The sequence below is a fragment of the Ptychodera flava genome, chromosome 15 (genome assembly GCF_041260155.1).
Source record: "Ptychodera flava strain L36383 chromosome 15, AS_Pfla_20210202, whole genome shotgun sequence".
NCBI classification, from domain to species: domain Eukaryota; kingdom Metazoa; phylum Hemichordata; class Enteropneusta; family Ptychoderidae; genus Ptychodera; species Ptychodera flava.
In genome coordinates, this window is record NC_091942.1 from 6,601,977 (window position 1) to 6,621,070 (window position 19,094).

General features: G+C 36.8%; 1 protein-coding gene across 1 annotated transcript in view; it reads left to right on the top strand.

Annotated features, from left to right (window-relative positions):
- LOC139151028 (midasin-like) overlaps positions 1-16,984 on the top strand; it is a 138,658-nt gene extending 121,674 nt beyond the window's left edge. Inside the window, 9 exon segments of the mRNA XM_070723548.1 lie at positions 788-919; positions 1,793-1,993; positions 2,718-3,020; positions 10,730-10,845; positions 10,974-11,148; positions 11,716-11,789; positions 12,039-12,153; positions 12,736-12,948; positions 15,262-16,984. Of these exon segments, the coding sequence (XP_070579649.1) occupies positions 788-919; positions 1,793-1,993; positions 2,718-3,020; positions 10,730-10,845; positions 10,974-11,148; positions 11,716-11,789; positions 12,039-12,153; positions 12,736-12,948; positions 15,262-15,447 (1,515 nt within the window). The 3' untranslated portion in view covers positions 15,448-16,984.
- The last annotated feature ends 2,110 nt before the right edge of the window (positions 16,985-19,094 follow it).

Consider the following 19,094-nt stretch of genomic DNA (forward strand, 5'->3'; position numbering starts at 1 on the left):
AGTCTTTTGTCGAAAGACATAAAACCAAAGCCAACATTTATATCATTTCAAGTCTGTAGCCATTACTCAGATGTGCCTTGATCAAATTACTGTAAGTTTTGCACAAGGAAAATACAGTTGCTCAGCACACAATGCCTTCATATTAACAAACAAAAATGCAGATAAATATATTATAGATGTGATCCAATATGGTAACCTGGCTGCATTTTTTTGTTGATGCTGTTTTAACATCAATGGTAATTTCTCAGACTTGCCAATACCACTTGTATCAATTGAAAGTAAAATATACAAGGATAAGAAACAAGGAAACAGATAAGCATATTAATTTATATATACGGCAACCGTGCAGCCATTTATTTGATTGTTTCACATCGCTAGCCATTACTTAGATACAATGTGTTTGCTTATGATACCAGAACAGAAGTGTACCCTGAGTGGTGGCAGAGATATGGGAAAGTAGGTCATCCCTGATTTGCACATTGCACACTTTTACATATCGCGACATCTGGCAAGCACAGAAACTTAGTCCAAGTTCCTCCAATCATCAGTGGAGTACTTCTCTTTAAATTCCACAGTATATGCTCACAGTATATATGATTTTGCTCTGATAAAAACAAAAATCATGTGTTTTTGTTGCAAAGCTATTTTTTGTAAATTAGTTTTAAAACATACAAGTTGTGGTGCACATTAATGTCTAATTACTGTTCCCCCACAACTTACTACTTTTCCATGGGGACTGTGTCATCGATGATAACTTGCATTTGTAATGTCATTGCTGACTTTCCAGCATCAGAAGAGAAAACCAGGCCAGTCCAGCAGTGACCGCAGTCTTGGATCTACCGAAGAAAAGATAAGAAAAGGATTGAAAATTGTTGACCAACAGGAAGAGAGCAAACCGCAGACAGAGAGGGACAGCAAGGTAGTGGTAATGATTTTATTTGTCATGAAATGTTGCTTTGCATCTGTTTAAAAGCTCATTAATTGTTGATAAATTTTGTAGTTTAAAGTCGAACAGGCCTTTGGGAAAAGATGTTCAGACTCTCAAACTTTTACAGTGTTCTTTGGCCTACACTTGGGGAGGGGGTCTCGGAGGGGGGTCTCATTTTGAAGTTCATGGAATGAATAAAGTTTTCCCAGACCGAGAACACGGGGATGGCAGCCATTTCAAATTTCAAATGTATCAGTAAATATTGAGTAATTTGTTTCTCTGGTACAAGAATTCGCTCGATGACCCCTGAATTTTATTCTTCATTTTAAAAGTGAATGGTTGAAAGTTTGCTTGAGGAAAGGCTGAGCAAAATTTTTCAAGGCATGGAGTTACTTAAACAGTCATATTCCTGAAGAGACTAAACTGAAAAAAAATTCAACAATACTAAAATTTAATGGATGTGCAAAGGTCGAAAAATATGCCCCTTTAAGTGAATTTGCAGTTTTCACTGCCCGGATTTTGGATGAATTCAAACATCCCTTGCAATTTCTTAGAGATTTAGACATTTCATACCTCTGTGGTGCCATGAAAATAATGGCATTGTACCTTCCATGATACTTTGTATTGTACTCTTAATGATACTGAGTTTTACATAAAACATGCCACATGTAAAATTTGCTCAGCTGCCGTGTTTTAAAAATGTCACTCCTGTAAGATCACATCAAACAGTCTCTCACCATAACATATTCATTTCTCGCTATACTCTAAAACAAAACAATAGCTACAAATAACAGGCTATTTTGCAGCAAGTATTCTGACGTACTATTGCAGCAAGTATTCTAATGTACTATTTACAATTCCCAGGAACAGGAAATGGAATCAGATCTGTATGAACACATGAAAGACTCCACTCAGTATGACAAACAGACACTTGATGCTGCAACACAAGAACAGCAACAGGAAGAACAAGCTGTGCCAAACATGGATAGTGAAAGTGACGTTGAAGCCATGGAAACTGGTGATGAAAATGATGTACAACCTCTCCAAGATGCCAAAGATGATTCAGTGAGACCATCCTCTTAATTGATGTTTAGTTTCATGGACTTTTGCATATATCCAAAACCAGACTATATGGCACAAGATCACTAATTCACTTCCGGGTTCGTTACCCACGAAGATAGTTCAGAAGAAAAATAGTGCAGACCTTGAAGTTTTGATATCTGCATGGATGCTTGTTTAGTTTGAACTTTAACGTCAAGAATTTTTGTAAAGATATTTTTCTGCCTGAATCAAAATGCAGACTGTTGTGAATAATGGCTGAAGCATTTGGTGGTAATATGAGGAGTTCTAGGGCTAATAGAAATCATAACAATAAGCCTGAATTTTGTCAAAAACACCACTGAGGGTGCTATTTTCATCGCTATCTCAAAATTTCCGTGGACTTGCCCACAAGAAAAATTAATCAGCAGTCAAGCTGACATTGATTTAACACCTGTTAAGAGGATTCATGCCGCTGAATGTTTTAAAATAGAAAATCGAGCTCAACGCTACTGTGATGGCCTATGGGAAATTAATTAGTGGTCTTGTGTCATATGACAGAGCTGTAATGTGACATGCTGCAGGGAGGTTGTACTTAATATTCTTGAAAAGTCTTTGTATTTTGTCTGTATCCTATACTTCAAGAATCATATTTTTTGCGATAAATCAGTGATCAATATCATAGCAGGTGCATTTTTTGATGGACACATGCAATAAGGTTGATGTCTCATTTGTGTTGAACCTTCTTCAGGAGGCAGAGAAGACAGACAGTTTACCATTGGCACATCTGAAGAGTGAGAAAGAGACAGATAAAAAAGTTGATGATGGTGAGGGAGATGCTGAGCAGACAGAGGACAACAAAGGAGATGGAGACGGGGAAACTGATGAAAGCGAACCAATCAAAGAAAGGAACAGAGAATCAACAATTCATACTGCCAGAGATGTCTTGATGGAGTTAGAGAGTAGACGTAGTGAAGTGGATGTAGAGAGACTAAGATTTGAATTGACACAACAACTGACAATTTTGAGTTCCACTACCGGGACCAGTGAGGAGGTAAGCTATTTGATGTCATTTTAATACTGGCACAACATCAATATCTAATTTTTATGTGATCTTAGAGTAACTGTTAAATAATCGTTGTGATTGGTAAAATAAACACATTTCAGGTAGTTCCCTCTTTTTTGTGACTCCAAGATTCTTAGTTGGTCTTGTAATGACCAGATTCTGCATTTTTTGTGTAATTCTACTAGGCCCTTTATATAGTACATTTAGAAATATGACATCATTCAGTATGCTTCCCAGACATAACTTTGAATATTACTGGCAAATTTGGATAATAAAATATGCTAATTACATTTTATTTGTATGTCAACTTGAAAAAAAAAACATATTTTTGATTTATCCGTTATTATATGTAATAGAAAGCTAGTTCATGAAAACACAGAAAATGGTGAAGAAATCGGTAGAAGGATAAAAGTAGCATAATTTAATCATTTCATACACTTTGGGCAAATTATTTAATCCATCAGTGACTTTGTTGCTCGACAACAGACTGTATAATTTCCTTCTTCACCAGAACCAGTGTGACAAACAGTGGCTGCTGGTTTTTTCCTGCTAATCAAAGTGGTCATGTAAATTCTAATGCTCAGACTCAGTGGTGTGTAAATTATCACCTACATAGGGAGTTCATGCTTTCAATTATCTTGTGTGAAGATAGGGAGTTCATGCTTTCAATTATCTTGTGTGAAGTAGATCCAATTGCCTTTTCACCATCGTTTTTAGGATGGAAACCTCAAAACAAAGAGGTTTGTAGTCATAGCAAAATCATTTTGAGGGGACTGGTGACTTGATAAACTGTGTATGTTCATTTAAAATTAGGCGTCACTGAGTAGAACCGTTGACCTAAAATGCCAGCTCAACTCATAGTTTCTCAAAAATTCACTTGAAAGATCATGTTTGATAATAAAAGTCTGATAACCTTTTGGTTTTATAATGCACTGACCATTATCTCTTTACCTGAGATATGCATAATCAACACCTTTATTCACACTTTGTGGAAACAAACTTTTCCAGAAAGGAGTTCAATCATCCCATTGTCATTACAGAATTTTACTGCTCTTCCTTCCTTCCTTTGAAGTACATTAGAATTGTTTCACACACAAGCTCACTGCGATGAAAATGAAAAAACTTGCCACCACGAAACAATAGATCACAGGATAAAGAGTAGCAGTACAGAGGATAAGAAACGGTATCTGCAAGAAAAAAAAACAGTATCGGGCAAAAGATAAAGAATATCAAGGCTGATGCTTTTTAGCTACTATAGACTATAGTCTATAGAAGCTATTGGGATGGGTATCCGTCCGGCGTCCGGCGTCAGTCTGTATGTATGTATGTATGTATGTATGTATGTATGTCCGTTTGTGAGGCGTCCGTCCACTCAAATATCTTGAGAACCGCAGTACTTACTGATTTGATATTTGTTGTGTAGATGAAAAATAGGATTTTGAGAAACTATTTTTTTAATTTTTTGATATTGTTGAAAATAGGCAAATTAATGCCAAAAAAGGCGTTTTTGGTAAAAAATCTTCTTCTTCATAACCGCCGGTCAGACAGCTTTGTTATTTGGTATACAGGTCCCTAGGGATAACCCAACTTAGATTTGTTCGAATTGTGATGAAATATGCAAAGGTGTATTTTTAAGGAATTTTTTTGTCATTTTTGGTCAAAATTTGACTTACATTGTATGTAATTCTTGTACTGTATAAACCCTATCAATTCACCCAGAAAAAAATAATTAATATGATTTTAAATAATTGAATTAATTTGGAAATCATCAAAGCCAAAATAATTTCAGTGTAGAATTATCAGAAAGTTCAACTTTTTGACAGTTCATAGTGAAATCATGTAAAGGCAACTTTCCTGAATCCAAACTTCAGGGCTCCCATAGAGAGCTAAGCCGAGCATGTGAACACCCTACATGAGCAAAAAAACATTAGGCTGAGTGTGAAAACGCCCTACATGAGAGAAAAAACATTGGGCTGAGCATGAAAACACCCTACATGAGTAAAAACATTGTTGCATTGTGGGTATTTTCAAGATGGCAGCCGCCATGACAGCCTGCACTGAAAGCTCTGGTGAGTACATATTTTGGTCGATTTTACCGTTGAGAAATATTATTTGGGAAAAATAAAAACATCAGAGTATGCAGCAGTGTTTCAAGTGTCTATGCACATAGTTCATTACATAGCAGAAGCTCAAACTACAAAGATTACTTCAACACAAAATCGCTCAGTGGGTGATTAACTGCTACAACTTTACTTCACAGTGTGCTGTAAACTGTGTACAAGAGACTGAAGCAATGGATGTGCATGTTTACGAGTATCTTTGGGGTCGTAAACAGATTTTGTCCTCGACTAGCCAGCTCCAATAACTCAAGTCTACTGAAGACCATTCAAATTATGTACAAAGGATGTGCTTATACTTTTATTCACGATTAATGCAAAGCTAAACCTTTCTGTAAACTGCGAAAAATGATCATATTTCTGCCAGGGCTCGAAATTAAGGGTAGTCCCGCGTCCACAGACTACCAACTTTACCCTGGGGCTACCAAAGTGCATGAAATGGTAGCCCACACGGACTACCAAAGCCTGGGACAAATGCTTGACGTGCGATGCCCGTCACTTTTGGACGATGTAAATGCAGTCAACATGCAGTTTCATTTGTTTGAAGCAATTATCCTTTCATCTGTGAAGAGTTTTTTTCCTTGCGACTATTACAATTTTCACTGCTATGTTATTGTTTTCACAAGATGCAGAGCGTTTGATACCAGAATGTTGAATTGCTTTTCCGTGTGCAGTCTTTGCATGCCAGTTCCCACTATGCTGTTGATCGGCAGCATACAAGACGTACCTGTGTCAATTTTTTTTTTAAGTTTTGGTGTTTTGAAGCTGAAATTTCACAAAAATGCCACTTCTGTATTCAGAGACTGTGTTATCAGTTTGATTTGAAATAGTAATTTAAAACACTGTGTCAGACAAGCTTGGAAATCGTGGCTGAGTTGCGCTGTCCTTTATCTATGGTTGTCGATCAGTATCAATGTATTACAGTCTGTATGGAGAGACTCGGTTGTAACAAAGCATGCCAGTTCATAAAGATCATAAAAATATATTTTTCTTTGTTTTTCTTTACTCAAGTTACAAGTTCTTTGGATGTATAAGCCGATTTTGAAAGTGATTGAAAGAGTTCAAAATGTACATACATTAGCAAAAATTAAGCGTTCGTGACACATAACATAGGGTTTCTCGAGTGGAAGCTCCTATAGTTTTACTGCTTTTTTGTGTTGCTGAACCGGGGCTTATACTTGGACAAGTACAGTATCCCTAAACTAAAATATGCATGGACTACCAGACATTGTTGCTGGGCTACCGACTTCAGAAAATGGTAGCCCAAGTGGACTACCAGGGTAAAAAGTTAATTTCGAGCCCTGTCTGTGGTTCAAAAACTCCTAAACTTTTCTTCATTTACAACAGCATGCAACTCTACATACCTTGCTATACGGATGGTCATGGTCAACTTGTCAGAGGAAGATCATTGCTTTGAGAATGCCACTCAAATCCCAGATGACAACAATAACAATGAAACTGTAACAGCTGATGAAGTGAATGGTACTGATGACAATGAAGGGATTCTAACATTCCAGTAAACACAATCATATCTCTAAATTATTTAACAAAAGACAGTTTTGTATATTGTTCTACAAGTTTTTCGCTCGATAAGGCATGTAGATCATCTGTTATTCTATAAATAGAAAAGCAGAATAATAGGCAGAAAAGGAATCTGTTAGCTTTTCTGTCAGCTGTATTTATCCCAGTAGAGTAAAAGCCAACATGGTCTTGTTTTGTATTCTGCAGCACCAAAGTCTGCTTCGGTCAGTGAGTTTTATTGGCATATTTATGGAGATGTGTTCTTTCAGGAAAAGGGCTACACTTGCTGTTTCATACAGTTCTATATTATTATATTCTGTTTATTTCATATTATTTAGTTTCAATAACATGATTTCATTTACTTTGCAAGAAGTAAATATATTTGAATAAATAAGTGAAAAATAAATCTTTTCCATAAAATATTATTAGTTTCTGTATTTCATAAAATGTGAGAGTGCTGGTGAATTGAAGGGAAAGTCACTATTTTTGACATCACTTTCATTTCATTGTATATGTACCGGTACCTAGTCTAGTATCATCTTTGGATTTCTTAACGTTACCCAAGTTTAGTTTTGCACTATTGCTTCCAACCTGGTACTGGATAACCAACGTAGACAATATGCAACTGGCTTACCCTGGAAGTCAATCAGAGAATATGACCCTCTGTTGATTGGATTTAGGATGATAGTGCAGGCAGGGGTTACCAATAACTAATTATGCTTATCAGAGTTACACCTTAGTGATCAAATCATTACTGGTTACAATGAGTAGAAACACATTAACTTTTGTTGACTTCCATGGCAAGTCCTCTTGCATTCTCCTCAGCATGCTTGCTCTGGCATTAGGTTTGGAATTACACAAAATGCTAGAATCTGTGTTTGACAACATAAAAAAGACCAAGGACATACTTGATTAATGTGTTACACACTGTCCACAAATATGATTTTATTCTCAAGTTTTACAAGTTTTGCCATTTTGATCGGTGCCAAAAACTATCAGTGCCAATAACCCAGGGTCTTCAACTACTAATATAGCATACATGCAATTACTAGAAAACAAAAACTGTATTGATTCATCAATTATTCCAAAATAATAAATGAATGTGACAAGTCAAGCACTGTATCTTCTTACATGTAAAATGCATGTGCTGAAAGCTAGCAAAACTGGGCCATACTGGCTGTTCTGATGGTGAAATTATCCTCTGACCTTAATTTTTCAAACTTTTTCCAATTCTAATCAACAAATTAAATTTCCCATTGAGATTGTGGTAATGTCAAACCCCCCCCCCCCTTTTTTTTTTGCTGCCTCATCTAAGTGAGACATCCCAACTGGTTTGTGTGTTGCTCATCTTCTGTTTTTTCTCTCAAACAAGTGGTTCTGGAAAACAAAAGAGAAGCTGTCATGAGTTATAAAATATTTTAATTTTGATGATATATGTCAAGTTCAGCTGTAGATTGTTGTGAAGTTACTGAGTACAAATTTGATTAGTTTCTGCTAATAAGACAGTTACATCACAACAGCTAGCTATGGTTACCTGTACTTTAATTAAAATTTGGACCTCTAGAAAAATACAGGAGCAGAGAGAGTCAAAAAGAAAATGTCAAAGACTATGACAGGCATATCCAGATCTGAACCTTCATACAGTACATCATGAAAAGATATTCATTTATTTTGATTTAAAAGTCGACAAGTTTGACTGTTTCGAATAGATGGGCAATGGAATTCCAAATATTCACGGCATTAATAAAGCTGATGATCTCTCTGACCTGTAGCTATTCTTAACATTGGTGGGTGAAGGTACCATCATTAGCACAATGATACATGTATTTTCTCTAATATAGTGTTCACTGCCTCTTAATGGCGTCTCTAATTCTCTGCTGAATAGTAAAGCTCACACAAACATGCACATGATGCACGACAAATAGCAAGCACATTGATATTTTGGAGACTTTTTCAATAATCCTTATCTTGAATGAAAAGTGACATATTTTAAATCATATTAATGTATATGTAGGACACAATCTGACTCAGCATTATGCATTCAAGTGTCTATGCACAGTTCATTACATCTCAGATGCTCAAACTGTAATAATTACTTCAGCTCTAAAACTCGAAGTAGGTGAATGACTGTAGCTGTAAACTTCCAAAACATTTGAGCTGTACAGTGTACAAGAGACTACATGCATCGCTTGTCGGCTGTGCAGTGTGTAAGAAAGTTCTTGCAGTGCTTCAGAGCATTGGTAGCTCTATGTTCAGAGGCAATGCTAGCTCTGCATGGCAGGGCTGTGTGTTACCAGCGTTATACGGCCTCCCACCATATACCGTATAACGCCGGTAACACACAGCCCTGCCATGCAGAGCTAAGGCAATGCATGTGTTATCCTAACCCACTAAGTGATTTTGTGTTGAAGTAATCTTTGTAGTTTGAGCTTCTGCTATGTAATGAACTATGTGCATAGACACTTGAAACACTGCTGCATACTCTGATGTTTTTATTTTTCCCAAATAATATTTCTCAACGGTAAAATCGACCAAAATATGTACTCACCAGAGCTTTCAGTGCAGGCTGTCATGGCGGCTGCCATCTTGAAAATACCCACAATGCAACATGTTTTTTACTCATGTAGGGTGTTTTCATGCTCAGCCCAATGTTTTTTTCTCTCATGTAGGGCGTTTTCACGCTCAGCCTAATGTTTTTTTTGCTCATGTAGGGTGTTCACATGCTCGGCTTAGCTCTCTATGGGAGCCCTGAAGGACTTTTGACATATTCTGAACCGTCATTTATTGTGCCCTGTATGTTATCTAAAAGAAATTGCTCATAATAGTTTGTCATGATAGGGTGGTCAAATAAATAGAGATAGAGAAAGTTCTAATTTCCATTTATGGTTGACTTGGTAAGGATAAAATTACTCTTTGAGGAAAAAAATAGAGTGGTCAATTAAAAGAGTGGTCAAAGTGATAGGGTTTTTATGGTAAAGCTGGGCTGTAAGATTCCTCATGTGCTATTTATAGCAATTATGCAATCTGTGTAAACAGTGCAATGAAAGTGTTACATGATTCCTTATAATGCTTTTGATGACCTTGAACTTCTTAAGTTTCAAACATTTGTCTCTTCAGTGTGCTTTCTCTGAGTACGTACAGTCTCAACTTATTCAACAGAACTTACTTACAATGTTAATTTGAAAGTTAAAATGTGCTTTGTTAATAGGATGGAAATACTGATAAAGATAACCAGCTTAAGATTCTTTATAACCTGACAGATACATATATGCTGTTTTTTATGATGTAAATCTTGATTTAAGCAAGTCTTGTTTACTTTAATTAGAATGTAATTAACTCTCGTTTATTAGCTTGTATGGTCACTAATATAGTCTATAAAAGCTATTGCGATGGGTATCCGTCTGGCGTGCACCGTCAGTCTGTATGTATGTATGTATATATGTATGTATGTATGTCCGTTTCTTAGGCGTCCGTCCACTTAAATATCTTGACAACTGCAGTACTTACTGCTTTGATATTTGTTGTGTGGATGAAAAATAGGATTTTGAGAAACAATTTTTTTTAATTTTTTGATATTGTTGAAAATAGGCAAATTAATGCCAAAAAAGGCGTTTTTGGTAAAAAGTCTTCTTCTTCATAACCGCCGGTCAGACAGCTTTGTTATTTGGTATACAGGTCCCTAGGGATAACCCAACTTAGATTTGTTCAAATTGTGATGAAATATGCAAATCTGTATTTTTACGGAATTTTTTTTTCCATTTTTGGTGAGGCCATCCTGAAATGAGCTATCACAGATATCCACCTTCTTCATCAATACATGTGTCACAAAAGGTTATTCTCTACATAACGCAGCAGAGCTCTGTCAACTGTTGAGTCGCTTGTTTTTTCAAAACCGCTGGTCAGACAGCTTTAATATTTGGTTTACAAGTCCCCAGGATGACCTTTGTGAGATAATTTCATACAGTCATATATCCATGTCTATCGTAGCTTCAGGGACTTTGGCCCTATGTTTAACTGGACTGGAAGAAAACTGTTAAGATTTTTTTTTTCAAATTTCAGGAGAAGTTAGCACAAGAAACATGGCATAGGTATGAATCATTGACATCCAGCTTGTCTCAAGAACTATGTGAACAACTTAGACTGGTCTTGGAGCCATCACAGGCAACCAAATTAAGGTGAGTCTACATGTATTGTGATCATATTGCCCTTCCTAATGCTTAGGTTAATGTCTCAAGTCCAGAAATGAGGAATCCTGTGCAGGACTATACCTTTGATATCTTCTTGATTATTTTCTGTTCATCAGAGGTGACTATCGCACTGGCAAGAGACTGAACATGAGAAAGGTGATCCCGTACATTGCAAGTCAGTTCAGGAAGGACAAGATATGGTTGAGGAGAACTAAACCGAGCAAGCGTAATTATCAAATTATGTTAGCTGTGGATGATTCATCAAGCATGGCTGATAATCGCTCCAAACAGGTAATGATAATATGCCTTGTGGCTGTTTTCAAATCGGTATTTTCATGCGCTATATTTCACAGCAGATGTGGTTGTATCACCCAAGTAGAAGAAAATTAGTGTAAAATGTTCACATTGTTAATTCTTGCTACCTGCTATCTTCTGCATTCTTTAAAAATCATAATTATATTCTTTATCAATATAGCCATGCTCATATCGCTCTATGATGGTGACATTTTAGCACGAAATATCAGCCATGATATTTTGTTATAAATGTTAAGATATGTTTGTTTAATGTCATCAATATTGGACTGTTGTGAACTACATTTGCAAAAGTTAACAAATAAAATTCTGTGCAACTGGGTATGTAATAAACTTGTCATTACCCAATATTGCCTTTTCCTTGTTTAATAATAGCATAAATGTCATCTATGTTGCGTCCAGACGCTCAACTTTGACTCCTGTCTTACAAAGCACAAATGACACTCATGCTGATATCACATAGATAGGAACAGGTGACATTTTGTTATAACTCTAAATATCCTATTTAGGATCTGATGCAGGTTTTCCCTGTTTTTTTTATTTCAGCTTGCTTTTGAGTCAATGTCAGTAATAAGCAATGCATTGACGTGGTTGGAAGCTGGAGAGTTGGCTATCTGCAGGTAAGCAACTCTTTGTTTGTGTACCCAAATGCACCAAATCTAAAAAAATATAGCAAATGTGTTACATGAAACGTAGTTCACAAAATCAATCGATCACATTCCATTCCAATTTGTACAATTTGTCATTTCATCTTGCAGTGTTTACATCAATACATTTTTGGTTCTCATGTTATACTTAATCCTAGAAAATCTTACAATTAAAAAAAAAATAATGTCATTATTGTCAATGCGTTTTTTTTTTTTTATCAGTTTTGGAGAATCAGTGCAGTTATTACATCCATTTGAAGAGCAATTCACCAGTCAGTGTGGGGCTAGGATGTTACAACAGTTCACATTTGAACAAAAGAAAACTAAAATAGCCGAGGTAAGCCAGTTGTGTAAAAATCAAGGTACATGTATTAGACTGTCTGTCTTTGTCTGTGTCTCTTATGATCACAGGATTTTAGAACTAGGGTCAACTGTACATCTGATATGGGACGTTAATATACCATGTGATGTAAATTGCCTTGATATTTGGTATGTAGATAATAGGGTACACTTAATGCAAATGGTATATGTTGACTTTTCTGATTTCCAGTCAAAATGAGAAATATCATGTGTTCCATTGTTTTGTTCTTTTACTGATGATCTGAAATTATTGGATGTAATTAGAGGTTATAAACAGAACGCTCAGGTATTCGGTGGCGGATATAAGACCTCTGGGGTGAAAATTAGCATATTTGGGTGAAATAAGTGAAAAGTAAAAAGTGAAGTGAGTTGATAATTTCACTCAAATATGCTAATTTACACCCCAGAGGTCTTACATCTGCAACCAAAAACCCGAACTCGAAATTGTAACACTTCGGAGAATTATCAAGCATGAAAGAAAGGTGAATATTTACAATAAATTTTACTCTTGTAAGCTCCACATTATAAGCTAATTCACAGTTGTTTTGTCTTTCACCAGCTTTTGAATAAAGCAATCAGTGTTATGATGTCAGCTCGTATGAGACAACATCAAGGTACGGCAAACATAGACACCTCACAGTTACTCTTAATCGTGTCCGATGGACGAGGGCTTTTCCTTGAAGGAATGGAGGCTGTGAAGTCAGTTGTAAGGGCAGCCAGAGAAGCTCATCTGTTTATTGTCTTCGTCGTTCTGGACAATCCTGACAATAAGGTAAAATGCAGGGAAATCCTCAATTTTGTCTTGTTTTTCTGCTTTTGACATTTACACTTGTGACCAATTGTTCGGTTGCATGGTGTGAGCAGTGATCTGTTGTACTACTCTTACATTGAACAACCAAATGTCCAAATAACGGTAAAATAAGGATGACATAAGTTCCAAATAAAGATGTCATTACCGAATAATGAGAATAAATGACAAAAACATTAAATAATAAATGTATAATGAGATAATGGCACTCAAATAATAATATGGGGGCAAAAGGATGATCAAATATTGATATATTAAAGGGACAAATTCAGCAATTTTCAGGGCTCGACATAAGCGCTAGCCCACTAGCCCGAGGCTAGTAATTTTCAAGAGGACTAGTAAAAATGTCTTCGGAGGTAGTCCTGCGGACTAGTGCAATTTTCAAATTCCGTAGCTGTCCAGGAAAGTTTATCGCTACAAACTAATGGGACGCCGGGCCACTCATTCGATAAGAATGAACCAAGCCTCGATCATTTTATATAAAAATAAACTAACTTTTACCCAAACAAATTGGACAGTGAAACAGTGAAGCAAACTTTATTGATCACCAACTTAAAATGAAACAGTTTACCTGCTACGGAGAATCAAATTGTACTGTACATGCCAGTAACATGGCCCCGGGAAACATGGCTCAATGCAACGCTGAGCATCAAACGGAATTGTCTGCACGTCGTGTATTTTGGTTTGCTTGAAGCTCATCACTTCGCCTAAAAACATGAGCAACCCCACAATTTCGTTCAAATACAGTATCCTTGCCTTTCAAAGAAGATTTTTCTCAAGATTTCTTCAGGAGCATTCCCAAACAACACCTCCGGTAGTTGGTAGCCAGCTTGACCCTGCTTTAGAATGCCTCCACATGCTGACCTCCATATATAGTCAAGACCCCTAGCTTGATTGAAGCTGATCTAAAAAGAGCCATCTAGCTTGCCAAAACAGTGCTATGGCAAGTTGCTACTGCTTGTACAGGTGAGGGAATTCCTCACAGATAATAACTTGGTGCTAGCAACTTATTGTTTTGCCATTTTAGTGGAAAAGTGTAAATTATTGGGGCAATAATAGTGAAGTGAACCTTAAAACAGTAGTGAAAAAACAACGTATGAAATGGGTGTATCAGACTGTTGTATCCAATCACTTCTGTGAGTCATTGGTTATTTTTGTGCTAATCACATTTTGTTACCAGTAACTGGCAAAAACTCAAAAAAGACACAAGCACATGAAATGATAAAATGCAACATTTTTAATTTACTATTAAAAACAAAAATTTTTCACAAACCATTATTACAAATGAGAGGTCCTCCCCACAAGCTGGTCAATTTTAAAATGTGATATGTGTCAAAAATATGAAGGCACTCCACAGGAACATTTGTGAATGGCTGTATGAATTTCAGTTCAGGAGAAACAAATCTGTCCCCAGCCATGGACAAACATGTTCTTTGCAATTAATGGCGCACTACCTGAGCTATGAAGGATTTTCCAACAAATTCATCCCTACCTCTGATTTTATTCTTGATGGCAATAGGCTATTTTCATGACCTCTCCTCCTACACAGGACATTTCATTCAGGTTATTTTTGTGGTTTATATATGATTCAAAGTTAAACATTTTGCAGTAAGCAAATGTGCTAGTCTTGCATGAAAGTTAGTTATTGGGTTTAAAAACCTTTGCGACAAAAAATATGAGAATGGTCATATACACCTCTTTACAACATGAGAGCAACATTTGGCTTTGCTTGAGCAGGACTAGTAGATTTCATTTAGGACTACTAAAAATGAACTGCTACTAGTCCTTCGGGCTAGTGGATGATTTGACCTTACGTCGAGCCCTGATTTTTCATGAATTTTGTTTGATACGAGATGCTACTTATATTGTTTGACATGTTGAAAGATACTGAATGAATGGGTGACCATGCATATTTTCGAACCCGGTTTTAGACACGACACATGAAACCATTGTAATAATGAATTATTGGTCATGACCATTAATTCATTTTCACCATGGTTTCATTTAATTTGTCTAAAACTGGGTTCGGATATATGCATGGTCACCCATTCATTCAGTATCTTTCAACATGTCAAACAATACAAGTAGCATCTTGCATCAAACAAATTCATAAAAGATGGCCGACATTTTAATAGCTGAATAACCAAAAAATGGTATAATAATGTTGACTTTAATTCCAAATCAAGAAAGCAAGCTAATTTATGGGGTGCTCCAACCCCGGAGGAAAAAACACAGAAACTGGTTCGCAGTACCAATTTTATGTTGTTTTTGTTTCAGGATTCTATTCTAGACATCAAGGTGCCAATCTTCAAGAGTGCCGGTGAAATGCCAGAGATCAAAGCATACATGGAGCAGTTCCCATTCCCATTTTACATCATTCTCCGAGACATCAACGCACTGCCATCTACTCTGAGTGACGCCCTCAGACAATGGTTTGAGCTAGTCACAGCAGATACTGGTTGAAATACACGTGTTGATAACTTTGTATCAGAGTGTTTTATTGGTCATGACATCTGAAAGATCAATATTTACAACCTATCAGAGGCTCCTTTACAACATGTTCTGGGTGCAATATTTGTATGTTGCATTATATTTATTTGAAAGTCCTCTTGTAAATTCATTTTACAGTATGTCTAGGTTTTAGATTAAACAATGAAAACCGCCCTCTATTGTCCTCTTGAAACTGTCTTAATCCCCTTACTTTTATGCCTACAGTCAATATTTGACCCTAAATTATGGGCGGGTCATGCAAAAATATGAGAAGAAATGATCGTTTCCGGGGAAATTTTCAAAATTCAATGTCCAGTAATGAGTAGTAACTCCCTTGCCTTCAGACTTTTTGTTTGTTACATGAAGGAAATATGTCAGATTATAGACTGTATTTATATTTTGCTGTAAGTTATGGTAAATATGTTGTTGATGTTAAGTTTGTTTCAGAAATTGGGTCTTTTTGGAGATCATGAGAGTAACCCAAACCATAGCCATTCCACTCCAAAGCATAAATTGTCATGGCTAGCATTTTGCATAATCTATGTCAATCACGATATCAATAGAATTGCAATGGCTGTGCTGTTAGGGATGAAATAAAAATCAAAACAGTCGGTACGCGTAGGAGTCCCTCGAGACTACGCGGGCCGCCGAGGAAAGCCATCCATATTCATGAGCTCCATGCATATTCATGACTATAGCAATGCAAATTCATGCAGAAAGGTGTGAAATATTAGTGATATGGCTGGCAAACTCTGCTCAATGCTGATCTTGGCTTGGTTTCTTTCAAGCGTATAAATAGCCAAAAAATCATGATACAAAAAATGCGATTTTTATGGGTAATATTTTGAGGATTGTTGTATCGTCAAGCAATACTCATCGATGGGTTACCTCTATATGAAACATACCTCTGTAACCAGTGAATTTTGGCAACAATTGCTGTTATTGTTGATGCATTTCTGACTTAAATTTGTTCACCCACTGATCATCCATGCCTTCAAGCTGCACTTGTCAACACATAAACCATTGCACCAAGAATGCAGTATTTGACAGTGTACACACTTATTCAAGGAAGTTTGAGCAGGACAAGATAAGATGAGTGTACTTTGTGTGGAAAATCTTTATTGAATGACCATACGTGAGCAAATTGGATCATCTCAATATGTGACTCAACAGAGTAAATACAGAGAGTAATTTTCACAGAAATCAAAGCCTTGATAATCTGCTTGATGAAATAACCACTTGCAATGAATAATTTGCTCTGATCGAAATTCACAATTCTTTAATATATATTACAGCTTTTCCCTATACTGATCTAGACATGGCCAGATGTTGCGATCACAGCCTAGACAGACAACTGGCCACGTCTATCAATATTCTTCAGTGTACATTCCCTGTCAGCTATCAAACTAATGACACTTGAAAACTCACAGTTTTGCTGGTATGATAGATATGTAACCCCAGCTTTTAGCTGACAACAATCTGAATAAACTTGAAGTCATTGTTAGGCTAACCATGTAGAAATGAACTTTCCTGTGTCTAGCAAATTAAATTGCATTGTGGCCCACATTACAAGTCACGATGTATACAGCATTATAGCAAAAGTTATGACGATCAGCTTTAATGCTAATGAAACTGACAGCAATGGTGCAATAGATAACTCAAAATAATATTGGTAATAGACAACTCAAAATCAGGCCAGTACTTTCTTTACATACCATCCGTAGGAGCATGAAGCATTTTTTATCACGTCTTTCACATGTTAATCTCAAGTTCAACAAGAATTTCTGCATGTCGGAAAACTGGAACTTGGGTACAACTTAGCCTGCAGATTATGGATAACTAAAGTACTCCACATGACAGTGAAATAACTAATCTCCGCAAAGTTTCCATCGAACTGAATAGGATAAGGAGAGCAAAACTGATTTCTCATCAAAATTTCAAATCTGAAGCTTTAGTTAGTTAAGTTAGGCAAGAGTACTCGAAATCAGGCACTACTTTCTCTACAGACTATCTTCCTGGGTAACTAAAGTACTCCGCATGACAGTGAAATAACTAATCTCCAAAAAGTTTCCACCGACATTGAATGTGATATGAGGAGCTAAAACTGATTTCTGACCAACCTTTCAAATCTGAAGATTAAGTTAGTCAAGTTAGGCAAGAGTAAAGACAACTCGAAATGAGGCACTACTTTCTTTACGGACAATCTTCCTGGCTAACCAAAGCACCACATGACAGTCAACTCACTCATCTATGCAAATGATCCACCCATACCGGAAAAAAGTTCAGACTGGGAGTAACAAAACAGGGGATAACAACAAAACAGGAAAATTTGGCTATTTGGAGACGATTTACCCGCTCTGGCAGAACCTTCTTTTTTGTATGGGGTACCCCAAAACGTCTAGGCTCTGCTTGTGTAAGTGCGTGCGTAGTAAGATGCGCCCTCTTGGGACGTATGTTTGTGTTTGTGTAAGTGCGTGCGTAGTAAGATGCGCCCTCTTTCGATGAACGCTTGCTTCCGCGTGACATGAATATTTTGCGGTTTCTCACTTTTAACAATCGTAGGAGCATGAAGCGCCTTTTATCACGTGTCTTTCACATGTTAGTATGAAGTTCAACAAGAATTTCTGCATGTCGGGAAACTAGAACTCAGGTACAACTTACCCTGCCGACTATGGATACCTACTTACCTACCTACAACACGATTTGAAGTAATTCGGGATAATTGGATGGTGAAGTAAGGTCCTTTTAACCTGCAAATGTAAGCTCATCTGCTTTTCTTTTTAAGTTATACACTTGTTTTTATGAGTAATTTGTAATATTGCAAAATTCAGCTATATGGCACCAAACAATTGAGAAATTTGAAAAATAGATCCATACTGGGAAAAGTTCAGACAGGGCACAAAAACAAAGCAACAAAACAGACAATTTTCGTATGCTTGAATATAAGCTTGTTATGCTCAGAAAGTTTACTTTTTTGAATTTCGAGATAAAAAAGGGAAAAATTCTGCCATTTCGGGACGGTTAACCCGCTCCGGCGGAACCTTATTTTTTTTATGGGGTACCCCAAAACGCCCCCACACGGCCGATTACTCGCCTCTGCTTTCTTGAGAGGGACAACAGTTTCTGACACTAACAATAGGGAATTATTCAGGGACAATAAATACTAATATGCTAAAAACCAAATAAATTTCGTTGTCTACAAGTTTTTTTTCTGTCTGCCTTTCTCTTACCTCTACGCTCTGCTCGCTTGAGACGTGTATGTGTGTTTGTGTAAGTGCATGTGTAGTAAGATGCGCCCTCTTTCGACGAACGATTGCTTCCGCGTGCGACATGAATATTTTGCAGGTCTTCTCTATACTCTCATTCAAATAAATGAATTACGTTCCACTCCATTCATTCATTAATGATGGATCAGCCAGAGGTGGCAGTTTCATTACAGACAAGAAGAGCAAAGTATACAGTACACATTATACCAGGGTGCGGAAGCATATGGCGGGAGCAAATGAAATGAAATACCCGCGTCACCTGTGCATGCCGTCCGGGAAAAACCAGAGGTAAAAAAACCTAAGATAAGGGAAATTCTCTGGAAACCTGTGTCCAAAAAAACAATGCATAACACA